Source organism: Zonotrichia leucophrys, chromosome 2 (assembly GCF_028769735.1).
Source record: "Zonotrichia leucophrys gambelii isolate GWCS_2022_RI chromosome 2, RI_Zleu_2.0, whole genome shotgun sequence".
Taxonomy (NCBI): domain Eukaryota; kingdom Metazoa; phylum Chordata; class Aves; order Passeriformes; family Passerellidae; genus Zonotrichia; species Zonotrichia leucophrys.
Genome location: NC_088171.1, coordinates 55,415,233 through 55,428,495, shown reverse-complemented (window position 1 = coordinate 55,428,495; position 13,263 = coordinate 55,415,233). Strand labels below are relative to the sequence as shown.

Below are 13,263 nucleotides of genomic sequence, written 5' to 3'. Positions count from 1 at the left end.
TAAAACCTACTACAAATTTACATACAGAGGTACTAAAAATAGTGTGCTTTACAGCATTTTGGGATTGTGAGAAAAATAACCCACAAAAGAGCACAATAAAACAGCTAGACTAGCCATTTTAGGAGAAAATAGCTGTCCTACCAAGGTAATCAGATTTTTTGCTTTACACTCAGTCAGGCCAAGAGTCCTAAGGGTATTAGAATCTTTCCAGCAACATCTAAGAATTTCTGACAACAGACAAGGTCTGGATTTGAGACAGAATGATGTCTCAATGCAGCTTGTCTGTAGAACAGATTTCCTGAATTTGTATAGCCAGTTCTAGTGCCTTTCCAATAGCACAGAAAAAAAATGATCTCAAAACTTGTTTATTTCTTACCTGTGCAAATCCATTAAATGCTATGGTGGATGCCTAAGTAGAAGTGAAGATCAGAACAAATTATCTTTTGTTTACTAAATCTGAACATGAGTTAAAACATTTTTATTTGCAAAATAAAAATGTAGGCCAGACATTAAAAAAAAAGGAACAAAAAGAAAAAAGAGAAAAAAAAAAAAGAAGGGTAAGCCAGTAAGAAATTTTTACAACAGTGGTATTTGATAACAGACATCACAGGCTTAAAGAAAATGACAAAAAGAAAAAGCGGAGTACCTTAAATATTAAAAAAAAAAAAAATTAAAAAAAAGACCAGGTGCATTTAAACATCTACAGATAAAACACAAAAGCTGCCAGACACAATGTGTCTTCACAGCTCAATGCTTCATTCACCATTTTGAAATGCATTGTTTTCAGCCTGCTTGAAGGGCTGAAGGGCACCACACCATGAAGAGTTGCATGGCAATTTTTTAAAAAAAGAATAGCATGGACTTAGGAAGGGCAGTAGGAAACACACAAATGGAATGTTTTTAAACAACAAGCTTATGCATGGCCTAAAGAACTCTTTGTCTAGACTACACTACACACTGGGGTAGGTACCTCTTCTTTATCAGCCTCAATTTCCTGGTACAACAATCCATATCTCCGGTTAGCAATTTCATCTTCAGATAAATCTGAGTTGTTGGTCTCATTGTCTTTAGGACTAGTTGAACTCTCGGTGCTAGCATTTCTGGAATTTCCCATTTGAAACAGAGACAAGGGTCTAGCTATGTCCTTGCTCGGTCCAGGATTGCTAATGCCTGCCTGCTCCCCGGGCAAATCTTGTTTTACTAGCGCCTCCTGAATTACGTGGCCTGTGCTTGCACCTACTTCCCCCCAGCTGTTATCAGCAGCTCCTAGGTCTTCTGTAGACCATTTATTACTAATGCCTAACCAAACATTTTCCATGTTACCTTCCTCTGAGTTTTCCTGCTTGGGGAAGAAGGGCCAATTATCCAGTCCATTGGCTTGGCTATCTGACAGACTAGAAAAACCCCAGGAATCATTAGTAACTGTTGGATCCCAGTTTGCCAGCCAGGGCTCTGTTTCCAAGGCTTCAGGGACACCACTGCTAATCACTTCAGTGACTGCTGTTGCTGTCCTACCTGTCACTCGGTCATCTGCATTATCTAGGCAAGGATTATCACAGCTTGTGCTGGCAGCATCAGCTGCCTTGGGCAGCAATGCCCACTGTTCTTCAGCAGCAGCTTGACCTTTAGTATCAGTACTACCATTTGGGAGGTGGCTGATGCTATTATCTTCAGTTCCTTTACCAGACTCTTCTGCACTGAATAATTCAGCCTCACATAGATCACTTCCAGTATCTGGAGGGTACTTGCCTGTGTGGTCTAGGTCAACATGTGCCCTCATGTCAATACACTCCATGGATGTACTCTGTCCAGTACCACTGTCACTTTGATCTAAGGCCTCCTCAAATGTATTTTGATGGCCCTCATCCCAGATACCAAGGACTCTCTCAGGTTCAGAGCCAGTGCTTTCTATAGTCTTACAGTTGTACACCCCTACTTTGTCCCCACTTTCCAGCCCTGTGCTCAACAATGGTATTTCTCTATCTGTCTCCTCAATGCCACTGACCTGTTTGAATTCTTCTTCTGTAGAGTTTTCTAGGTTAGCGCCACTAGTTCTCCCAGTATTCCCATAATTATCTTCAAACTCATGTAAACCTTCTACCTCTGTGCTGACTAGAATTTCAAGATCTGATTTTGCTAAACCGTTATGAAATTCTGCCTCACTGCTTCCTTTGGTTTCATAGCCTTGCTCTTCCAGTTCCTCTGTACGTTCTACCTCCTTGTAGTTAGCTCCAGTCTCTACCTTTTCACTTGGCTTGACACCTGCCCACTCGTCTTCCTCATGCTCTTCCTCTGCCTTTTGCACATCACATGGGAGTGGTTCATCCAACAAGCTATCAGTTCCCAGGATGGGTGCCTCAAAACTGGTTACATTCTCTAAAGGCTGATTGGTCACCACATCTTTCCACACGACACTTTTGGCATCCAACTGGTCCTCCAGTGAAGTCCTCTGGTTTTCGCTTACAGAAGCTGGCCCTGGTGCAGCATCCTCCTGCTCACCTACTGCAGGCCAAACATTAGCAGGCAGAGTACCTGTGGATTCGCTTGAGGTTTGCTCTGCCCTGGGGAAAAGCAAAGAACTGCCTGCAGTAATTTCCTGGCTGATACTGGGTGTGCTAACATCTAGGCCCCAGTTGAGTGAACCTAGATCAGTTTGAGATCTGTTAGTATCTTCTGATGACCCACTGTTTGGGGTTTCCTCCATGATCAGGTTACACAGGGAAAGACTTTTTGAAGAATCAGGCTTTAAGCAGACAGAAAAGCAAAGAAAAAACACAAGATGAAAAAGATAAAGGCGGACTTGATGACAAAACACAACAACTATATTTTACAAGAGCAATTTAAATCTAAAGAATGAAATGACTAGATTAGGCAATTTTAGGAAAAGCTATGTGATTTGCAACATCTGAAGGCAATAAATTGTAATGCAAAAGAGCAGCACTGATACACAAAACCAGAAAACTATGCATTACACCACAATGATTAAAGAAGTCTCTAGCGTGATTGTGATTTTGGAGGGAGGTTTGCTTACCGGCTGCACCAATTCGCTGCTTGTCTGTATAGAAAGAAGTCATACACATAAAACACAGAAAAGAAGAACATGATTTACTTTGATACAGCAGCAGTTCATTAATTAGCAACTCTCTAACCAGCTGCAGTTACCTATCAGAGTGGGGAAGGAGCGGCAGGTCCTTTCCCACCACTCCACCCAAGACTAATTCTAGGCCTGTGAATTTTAAACCTCTGAATTACATTATAAAAAACGTTCTTCATGTATGTTGAATATTGATCACCTCTTGCTTTCCCCTGTGAGTCACCAACATTTTTATTTCAAATGTTTAGCTATGAAGCACACTGGACTTTTTTAAAAATAGAGCAAAGATGAAGAAAATTATAATACATAATAAATAAATACATAACATTAAAAAACTATAATTAAAACGGTGCAGAAAGAAGACATTAATAAAGCTATCTAATCTAAGTTTAGAGCAATACATGCTCAACATTTCTGGTTTATTTCATGTGGTCCAGATATTTGCAGCCTTGAAATTTTGGCTAGCCTACAAACATGACTGTTTTTATCAAGCCTTATTTAATCTCACTCAATATAAGGACATATGCATTTAATGTACATCATACGTGGAACGTGAAAAAAAACAGTGCTGTGTATCTTAATATGTTCACAGATTTCTGTACTGGCTGAAGCTACAAAAGGTCAAACATGAACATATCAGGCTCCATGTCAAGTCAACCCAGGTAACTCCATTACATATAGTCAAAAGAAAGCTCACAAAAATGGGTTGTTTTCTTCCTGCAGATCATTTAATGTGATTTGGCACCAGGAGGAAGAAGGAAGAATTCATTCAGTTTCCTATAGCAACGTTTTCTTTTGGGAGTGACTCCAGTTCACTGCATTTCCCACAAAGACAAATTCTGTCTTTACTCCTGGTTTTGAGAAAATGGTTGTCCACTGGGTTAATGGACACTGTCAGGTATTTAAAACAAGTGACTTATATCCATTATTACCTTCTAATAGCTGTACTTTGGGCATAATAAAAGCAACACACTTAGCTGTAGTGATTATGAATCTTTTAGCCTACATTTCTGACATCCTTTAGGTTTTGTAGGCCAAGAAACAGATTATTTTTTGTTGTTGTTAGTTTTAAAAGATACCGAGTGGCTTCATATACTTGAAAGAGTTTTTTCATGGTCTGTGAATTCTTTATCTTGGATTTTGGTAAAAGAATTGTAAATCTGGGTTTAAGTTACAAAATCAGAGGCACAGAAATACTATTATGTATGTCAGGCTTACCGTCCATAGATCCCATGGCAATGTCTAGAAAAAGTAGTGAAAAAAAGAGTTTGTCAGAAAAATACCATCCCTGTACACTATGTCCAACATGCTACATAACAATGCCCATTAAATGAGGAGAACTTATTTAGAAGCATGCTTATAGTACATACATATTTTATATATTAGCACATGTCCATGTGTGTGTGTGTGTCTGTACATATCTGCATAATACTTTTGGTTATAAAGGATGGGAAGTATGAAATGCATTGTGATATTTTCCACTTCAAAGTACTTGTTGCTTTCCAGCAAACTCACATTGCTGTGTGCATGAGTAATGGCCAGGTTTGGAGCTGGGGACTGAGTGACTTTCAATAGGTACACAAGCCTCTGCAAGGTGTCAGCCTTAAAGAGCTTACAAAGTTGGGGTTTTCTAGCCAGTTAAAAATGACACAGCTATCTACTGAAAGTGGCCTTCCTCGCAACACTGACACTAGAAAGGAAAATGGCATACTATTTGTGAAAGGAAATAAGAAAGTTGACTAATATTTTCTTTTTCTTGTCCAGTCTGTTAATCAATGCTAGTGACCTCTCAACAGAAGAGCTAAACAGACAAATGAAAAAAAGCAGCAGACTTCATGCCAAATATTTATAGCCCACCACATGAGACGGAACTCTGCTGGTTCGTACCAAAAGAGAAGAGAACCAGACAGATTTAGAAAGGTCCCTTCTAATGCAGCCATAGAAACAGAAAAGCAGCTGAAGGAAGGACAGACCAGGGCTCACCTACGGTGGTTGGATCACCCTGGCAGAGCAGTGGAGGGAGGTAATTAATTAAATTAACAACAGACAAGTCATGCCAGGCCTTCCAAGGCATCATGCACAGATGACTATTCCTGTCTTCAGATTCACACCTCAGCTGTTTGCTGAATGGAAAATATCCATGACTGAAGCAAAAACTATACACATATGGAAATACCATATAAGGCTCTCTCCTTAATCTCCCTGCAAGCACAGGGCTCTGCAGCCACAGGTTTCATTCCCTCTATACTGCCATAGTAATGACCCTGTCAGCTCCAGGGAAAACAAGACCCAGACTGCAGGGCTGTCTTCTCTTCTAAAATGACAGTGTTCTGACCCATCCACAGCTCTTGTAGATGTGGGCCATTCTTTCTCATATGCCTTTGTTCTGCAGAAAGGTGAAAGGAGCGAGTAAAGGTGCTCAGTGAATTCTACCTATGGCTCTAGATGAAAAGTTAGTATGTAACTTTTTAAATACAAATTTTCTACACAAAATTATGTTCTGTATTTTGTGGCATAGTTGAATATAAAATAACTGTTTTTCACCAAAGTAATAAACTTTTCTACAGTCTGTACAATATGGTGTCAGAACAAATATGTTCTGTCATAAAAGTATCTTTTGTTTAATGATCTCACTGCTCTAATCAGCATTATTATAAAACAAGCTGAAAGAGTAGTTAGCAAAGTCCCACTTAGTCTTTTCTGCAACTGCTGAATGCTATGGAATGTCATTTGCCTTCCCCTTCCTTTTCTCTGTTTAAAGGGAGAAAAAGCATAACAAGTAAAATGCACAAAGCTTTTGCTAGAATGGAAAACTTATCGTAGCAAATCTCAATAAGAAAATTCAGCTAATGTTCAGAGTGTTGACAGTACATTCTTTTTCTGACAGCACATACCTTGTCAGAGATCACTACAGATCTCATTACATAACTAGGGCTTCACACTGAATAAGAAATTAACTGAGGTAGAGATCAGCAGAGAATCAGGACCATCTCAGCCTTAAAGCTTCTTGTCTTCTCACTCCTTTCCAGTGCTGCATTTCTGAACAGCTGATAAGTCTTCTCATGTCTCACAGAACAAGCCAGATTAATGATAGGTCTTGCTAACAGTGTATTAACATCGTTTCTTTATGTACAAAACAGGAATACAGACATGCTGGCCATGAGATCTCCCCTACCTTGCTACCTGCTCTCTGGGTAGTGAGGGTGAATTCTACATTTTAAAACAGCATGTCCTGCAGGATAAGCCAATGAATTACAGCAACTTGATAAATTAGCATTTTCTTTTTTTTTCATATGGCTGCAAAAACTATCATTAGAAATATTACTATTGAATGTAGACTTTCAATAACACAACATTCTACAAGAAAACACCCTATTCCATACTCTAATTTTCCTTGAAATTAGGTCTAAAGTAGATTAATAGCAAAAGCACTCAGATCATACCACTGCTTGATACAGAAACTCCATCACAGTAAAGCAACTGCATGAGATCTAGGTCCTCAAAGGCATCTTTCCAGACATGAAGAATCAAAGTGAGGTCAGAAAAGTTGCCAGAAAAACAAGCACTGGAGAATAATAATGTTCACACTAAGAGTTATTCTAACGATGGACAGGAATAGCATGCTAAAGTCAAGGCCAAGGTACCAGCAACCATTCTCATCAGCAGACATCTCATTTTACCACCTAACAATTTCCTCTCCTTCCAGTACATCATCAAATATGATGTTACTGACGGGGTAGACAGAAGGCTGACTTGTGCTCTCAGGAAGATAAAATTTTCAGATACTTCCTATTAATTCATGAGGCAAAGCTTTTCTACCAAACACAGTATATTGCATTCATATGGTTTGAGTATGTTGAGGCAAAGAGATACCTGAGACATGGGTGAATGACCAGCTCCTGTTGATACTGCTTCTGGCTTGAAAGGGTCGAAGTCCAAATCCAGCAACGATTCCTCTTTCTTAGCTTCAGGTACTTCATTCTTTCAGAAGAGAAATATAATTCTTGAAAAACGTATCTTTTAAAAGCTGCTCTGGGCAGTAAAATATTAAAATGATCAAGAAAAAAACAAAACACTCCACAGATTTACTAGCTGTGGTGCACACAAAGGGGAGGAAGCTCTGAAGATTTTCCTAAGCTTCAGTACAAGTCTTACTTTTATGAGATTCACTCTTATGATGTCTTTGTTTTCTCTGTAGTAGAGTTTTGCCTTTTCAGGCTAAACAGTCACTGCCCTTTCAAAGAAGTGTTGAGTGTGCAGCACTTGATGGTGAAGGCCCTTTTAAAGGGCTTTGAGACATACATCAAAGTTAAAAAATACATAAATGGCACCCCATGTCCATACATTCTAATAAGTTAGTCTCTCCCCAGACACAAACATTAGTAAAAAGCCAATACAGAAGGATCTAAAGGCATTTGAATTAATTTTTAATTCGGAACATGTATAGCAATTCACAATTAATGTTGTGTTTGGCTCTAAACCTTAGGAAACATCTGACAGTAAGGCACTGTAAGGCTGCCCAGTAAGGTTGCCCAGAGTAGTCATGGATATTCCATCCCTAAAAGTGCTCAAAGCCAAGTTGGATGGGGCTTTGAGCAACCTGGTCTTGTGAGAGCTATCACTGTCCATGGCAGAGGGGATGGAACTAGAGGATCTTTAAGGTCTCTTTCACCAAAAACCATTTCATGATTCTATGATATGCTCTTATTAAACCAGATTACCATGGTAGAGTCTTTTTTGGTTTGCAATTAATAAATTAGCCAAGGCCTCTGAGGTCACTATAAAAATATACACACATATATATGTTCAATGGGCTACAGGTCTTTTCTGCTATAAATTAACCTGAAAAAACTATTAGTGTGTTTCACCCTAGAATTATTAGCGTGAATCTATAGCTGAGATTTAATTATCATTAATTGTAAATATTCTAGGCAAGCATCTTGGTCTTGCTAACAAGTACTGCCTACTGCTAGTTGTTCAGTTAAACAGTGAGAGAGCTTGTATGACTGGGCAAGTCTACTTCAATATGGCACATATAAACCCAGCAAAACTAGGAGATAATAATAATAATAGTGGTGATGACAATGATAGTAAAATTAATGAGCAAAGACTTTGTTATTAAAACATTTAAGAGTATAAACATTCCAAATTACTGTTACTATTGGTAAACAGATGTTCAAAGTTAGGTAACTAATGGCTTCCATTATGCCACAAAACACCTTAACTCTCTGTGTGACCTGCAAACATGGTCAAAAGAGCTACTCAGCTCCCATGTTGGGAATGACAGAGTGACCTAGAACTCTTCAGCTTGTAAGGGATGCTAGGGGTGATGTGATAAGGGGTGATGTGATAAGGGGTGATGTCTATACCAGTGTGAGAGGCACAGAGGTTTGGCTACTCCCTGATTCCTCAGGGAGGCAGGAAAGCAGTTGGCAGCAAAGTTGATGGGGGAAAATGTAAAATAAAGAAGTGGTGCTGCTCCATGTGGCACAGGGTCCAGCTGGGGACCTTCTTGGCTTCAGGTAACGTGAATGTGAAAAATGTACACATGCTGAAAGAGTGAATAAATTTGTGGCAAAGTAGTCTGCTTACTAAATCGGTAGAAATCATGTTGAGGAAACCCCAGAGCAGCAAAAGAATGGAGGCTAAGAGACTGGTAGAAGAGAGTGTCAGGAGTACCAACATTGCTTGCCCTGATTTATCCTCTTCCTTTGGCCTTCTGGCATCACTGGTGATGAAGGATAACCGGTCTGATACACTGAAGCCAGAGTTATAGTCTCACACTTTAAAAAGTCAAACCCACCACTCCGACCAGTAACCAACATTACGTTTATTCTCTCATGCCTTCCATCGAGTGTATTTAGATTTCGTCACATATGCTCTTGAGGCACTAATACTCATATGGTCATACAACTTGATGAAACAACAGCATGTAATCAGAAAGTGGTAATTGTGCCTCCTTTCACTGAGGTTTGAGAATGAAGTTGCTACCTTCGAGGATTGAAACAAATTAACAGGAGTCTTCCTTAGGCTATAGACCAGATAAGGTATTGGAAGTCACAGGGTATTGATCACTGATTGCCAAGTTACCCATGCCCCTCAGACCAAAATGAAGAGAACGCTCATCTTGACTTTAATGACAAAGCCCCAAATAAACATACAGAGTACCTAAGATACTGCATTACTGGGAGATGCAGGAGAAACAGGAACCTCAGGAAATTCCTCAATAAGGGACAAAGCTATGACAGGAAGGTCTGCCAAATATACTGTATTTATTCCACAACAGCATGATGAAGCATGAATAAATTAAACATTTGAAAGAGGCAGCTGCGGCTCTCAGAGGCTGTACAGAAGCTGCACAGAAGCAAGGCTGTACCTCTCAGAGGTATGTACAAGGTGTGAAGAAGGCACAAGAAACCTTCAAGGACTACAAGAACTGTTACCCTCTCTCTGTACACAGTCTGTACAAGCCTTAAAATAGCTTTAGCAGTTATTGACCATTCACTTTAGAGCAGTCAGGCACACTCATACACATTATGTATCTGTAGGGGGCATATAAAGGCCTACAATGTCCAAGTTAGTAACTGGACAGTAGGGAGAAATGTGATGTGAAGAAAAGGAGGCATAAAGCAAGGAACACACATTTCTGAATGATCCTTTCATCTGGTCAACCAGATATTTCATCATCTCACCTCCTTCTTTTACTAGGCAGTAATTAAGTCCATTTTTGACAATTAATAACTTGAATAACTGTTGAATCAGTGCACAAATATTCAACATCACCAAGCAGAGCTGCCTTTCACCATCTTGCACTAATGCAGTGAATGCATCAGTACTGCTTAGTAAAGAAGGAGGAACAACAACAATGACAAGATATTTGTGTTTCAAGAAACAAAAATTTGGCCTGTTTGTAATCCTCTCCCAAACACTGTACTAAAGCAGCAAAGCTCTTCTCTTGGTTTTGTGCCTCTGCAGGAGCAGTGGTGGTCCTTTGGGAAGTACCACTGGCAGGCTCTGCAGGCCAAATAGCTTTCTCCATACTGCTCAACAAGGGCTTAGAGAGTTTGGGAGGAGCCCTAAACATAAGAGGAATAAGCCCATATTTCCTGTGGAATTCATGCTATATATTTTCCTTAACTGGTTCACATACACAAGGATACAAAATCTATACATCACATTATTTGAATATGTCCGTACATACTCGGAGATCTCAAATATAGCAAAGATGCTTTAGTGATGCAGGTCTGTTTTGTGGAGGCAGAAGTGCAAATGATTGATGAGAAGGTTGTCAGGGAATACCTTAGGATACTCTCTGGTCATTGACTGTGGAGGAGGGAAGGACATAAGTCACTCACTAAAGGGAGATCCATTTTCCTTGAGAGATGAGGAAAAGATTTCAGTTCTCAGAAGCAAGCCCACTTTAATTATGCCATTCCATTTCTATGCCAATCTCTCACAGAAAGGTTATGAGGATTCTGGAAATGTGACTTACACTGTCGAAGTGAGGGAGCGACCACCTTTTTTGATTTTTCGCATCTGACTCCGGTTTATTCATCAATCCATCACTTTTTATAACCGTGTTAATTAAGTTCATTCATATTGCAAAATCTGAGCTCCTGACAGGCTGTAGAGAAAACTTCAGCTCCTCCTTTTGTTTACAATACCTGAAGTTAGTTTACTGAAACCAAGATCAGTGTTCTCACCCTGATATTGAAGGTTCCCAAAACCTTCATCTCTATTCCCAGACTAACTGTCTGCTCCCAGTAGCAGCCAAGGACAGAACGGTCTGAGAATCTTGTTGTTTATATAAAAGGTGGCTGAGAACCTAATTATTTATAGGATCAAGCCTGGGAAAGGCTGCTTTTACAGCAAGCTTCTATATTTCTTTAAGGCATACTTGAACCAGGCTCTCCACATTACACTAATTTAAAGCCTTGTTCTGGTGTCATCTCTTAAAGGAAAAGCAAACCAGTTTCATTTCTGCTTCCTTGGATGGCCTGACGTACACATGTTAGTTAGATACAGTATTTAATGCAAGGGGCCATATCTAGCACAGGTTACACCAACTCTTACCAGTGATTTCAAGGCTCATGCTCCTGCAGTAATTAATTCCTATGAAGGCAGGGTATAGTGATGCCTAACATCTCCCTTCAGAAAGAGTGCCTACCAGCAGCTACATTCTGGGAGTGGCCTTTAATTCTTTAATTGTTTAATTTAACTTGAAGAAAAATAAGTCCTTTCCAAATAGATCTCTACACACAGCAATGCCTGTTTCTCCCTACCACAAGAAAACAAAGATCACATGTTCAAATTGTATAAAATGCATTTTTCATTGCTCTGCCTTTGTTCTCCTGTGTTGTCAAATGAGTTAGAAGAAACCAATAATTCAAATGAAAACAGACATTCCTACATTCTGCACAAGCTTCAGATCTACATACTATCCAATCTATCAGACGCAGGCTCGGATTTCAGAGTTACAGTTACCATGAAAGAAAGGGTCCATTATTGAAAAAAATGGTAATCACTTTAATTATGTAAAAGCTGAACAGCTGATTACAATTTTTATGGACTTATTTTACACAATTCTGGCTTTTCTGTTTATTATATGCAACTTAGAAATATCATTATAAGACAAAATTAATTTTGAACCATTCTCTGCTGTGCAGCTACTGTTTCTATGAGCAAAGCCAAGTGAATGAATCATCTAGCTGTTTTTTATACTTATAAAAATCAGCTGAGTTTCATTTTTTAAAAATCACTCAACAGAAAGACAGAATACTCTTAAATGAAGGAAACAGAAGAGATTTTGATGAAGGAAACAGAAGTAATGAAGGATCTCTGTGAAGTTTCACTTGAGATGCTTAGCATTAAAAAAAAGCATCTTAGATTAACTCTCAGCTAGTAACGCAACCCGGATGCATTGAAATCTCAAACATGACTGTATCACAGTATTTTCAGTCAGACCCCTCAGAAACTGCTCTTTTTTTCAATATGCTAGCAGTGTTAGACCTTTTGAGTGATTATGTGTGACCTATTCAAAAGCAAAACATCATATGTGTAACTCTTTCATGATAACAGAAAGTGGTAATTCTGCCTCTGCCTTGTACCTTTGTCATCCTCCTCTGCCCCCATGAAGATCAGCCCCCAGGGCACTGTCTTGGAGAACTTAGGGTGATTACATGGCTGGACCTCTACACAATTCACTGAAACTTACCTGTGATGGCGTTGTCACATTGATTTCTGGGACAAAGTTGTCGTCAAATAAGTTAATGATGTTCTCCTGTTGCAACTCCTTTGTGGGTGTGAGCTTGGGCAGTGGTGGGACTGGCGGACCTTTCCTCAGCTAGGCAGACAGCAAAAATGTCACAGACTAGTTCAGGTATAAAAGAAAATCTTTAAACTAGACCTAAACAAATTGTCTTTTGTTTTTACTTTGGTTTTTACTTTGGCTGCTTCACCCTAAATAAGCCATGGGAATAAGCCATGTATGGAATGGAACTGTTTAGCTGTTCACCACCAAGTACTTGGAAATAAACATTATGGGAAGAGCAAAACAACCCTATGTTTCAAAGTCATTAAAACTCAAGGTTTCAGATTTGATACAAAAGCAAGTCCTGGTTGTTTTGTTTTCTGCTGCGACAGGCACCCAGCGCAAGACATTAGCTCTTCTATGTGGCCCATAGCTGGAAGGGTGATAGTGCACAGAAACAATGCCTCTGCAGCTTTTTGGCTTCTTGAGTTCATTTGTGTTTAGCTTTGGGATTTTGTCACTGCTACCTGTTAACAGTGTACTAATGCTAGGACCATATCATCACCGGGACCTATAGCACTTCAAAGGTGCCTAGTTCACTACATTCCTCCTGCTCTCCAGAGATTCACATACCTATGACAAACTAATTATTTGAATAATACAAAATAGTATTGGATGATTTTTAAGTCTATCAAACCCCCAAGAAAATAAATCCACTGAAAAAGAAAAAAGTATAGGGATATAACACCATAGGCACCAATGGCGTCGAGTCCTACCAGGTGAATACTCAGGCAGTGAGTTGTCACATTTTGGGAGACCAGAGAAAATAAGCATGCTCATTAGATACAAAATTAGTTTTCTTCTGATGTGCAGATAGCATAGAAAAAGCAATCAGCACAGAAGCTATCCCAATTCCAAA

The 13,263-nt window shown here is 39.4% G+C and overlaps 1 protein-coding gene across 3 annotated transcripts in view; it reads right to left on the bottom strand.

Moving 5' to 3' along the window:
• Positions 1–13,263, bottom strand: part of AMPH (amphiphysin) — a 123,555-nt gene that overhangs the window by 21,489 nt on the left and 88,803 nt on the right. For 2 of the 3 annotated variants that reach the window (XM_064705054.1, XM_064705055.1), the window contains exons 11-15: positions 12,309–12,437; positions 6,968–7,075; positions 4,313–4,336; positions 3,032–3,055; positions 377–409 (exon numbers count right to left, since the gene is read on the bottom strand). In XM_064705054.1, coding sequence (XP_064561124.1) covers positions 377–409; positions 3,032–3,055; positions 4,313–4,336; positions 6,968–7,075; positions 12,309–12,437 — 318 coding nt within the window. Of the gene's footprint in view, positions 1–376; positions 410–2,242; positions 2,744–3,031; positions 3,056–4,312; positions 4,337–6,967; positions 7,076–12,308; positions 12,438–13,263 lie in introns of all 3 variants that reach the window. The other variant, XM_064705056.1, reaches the window with a different exon arrangement.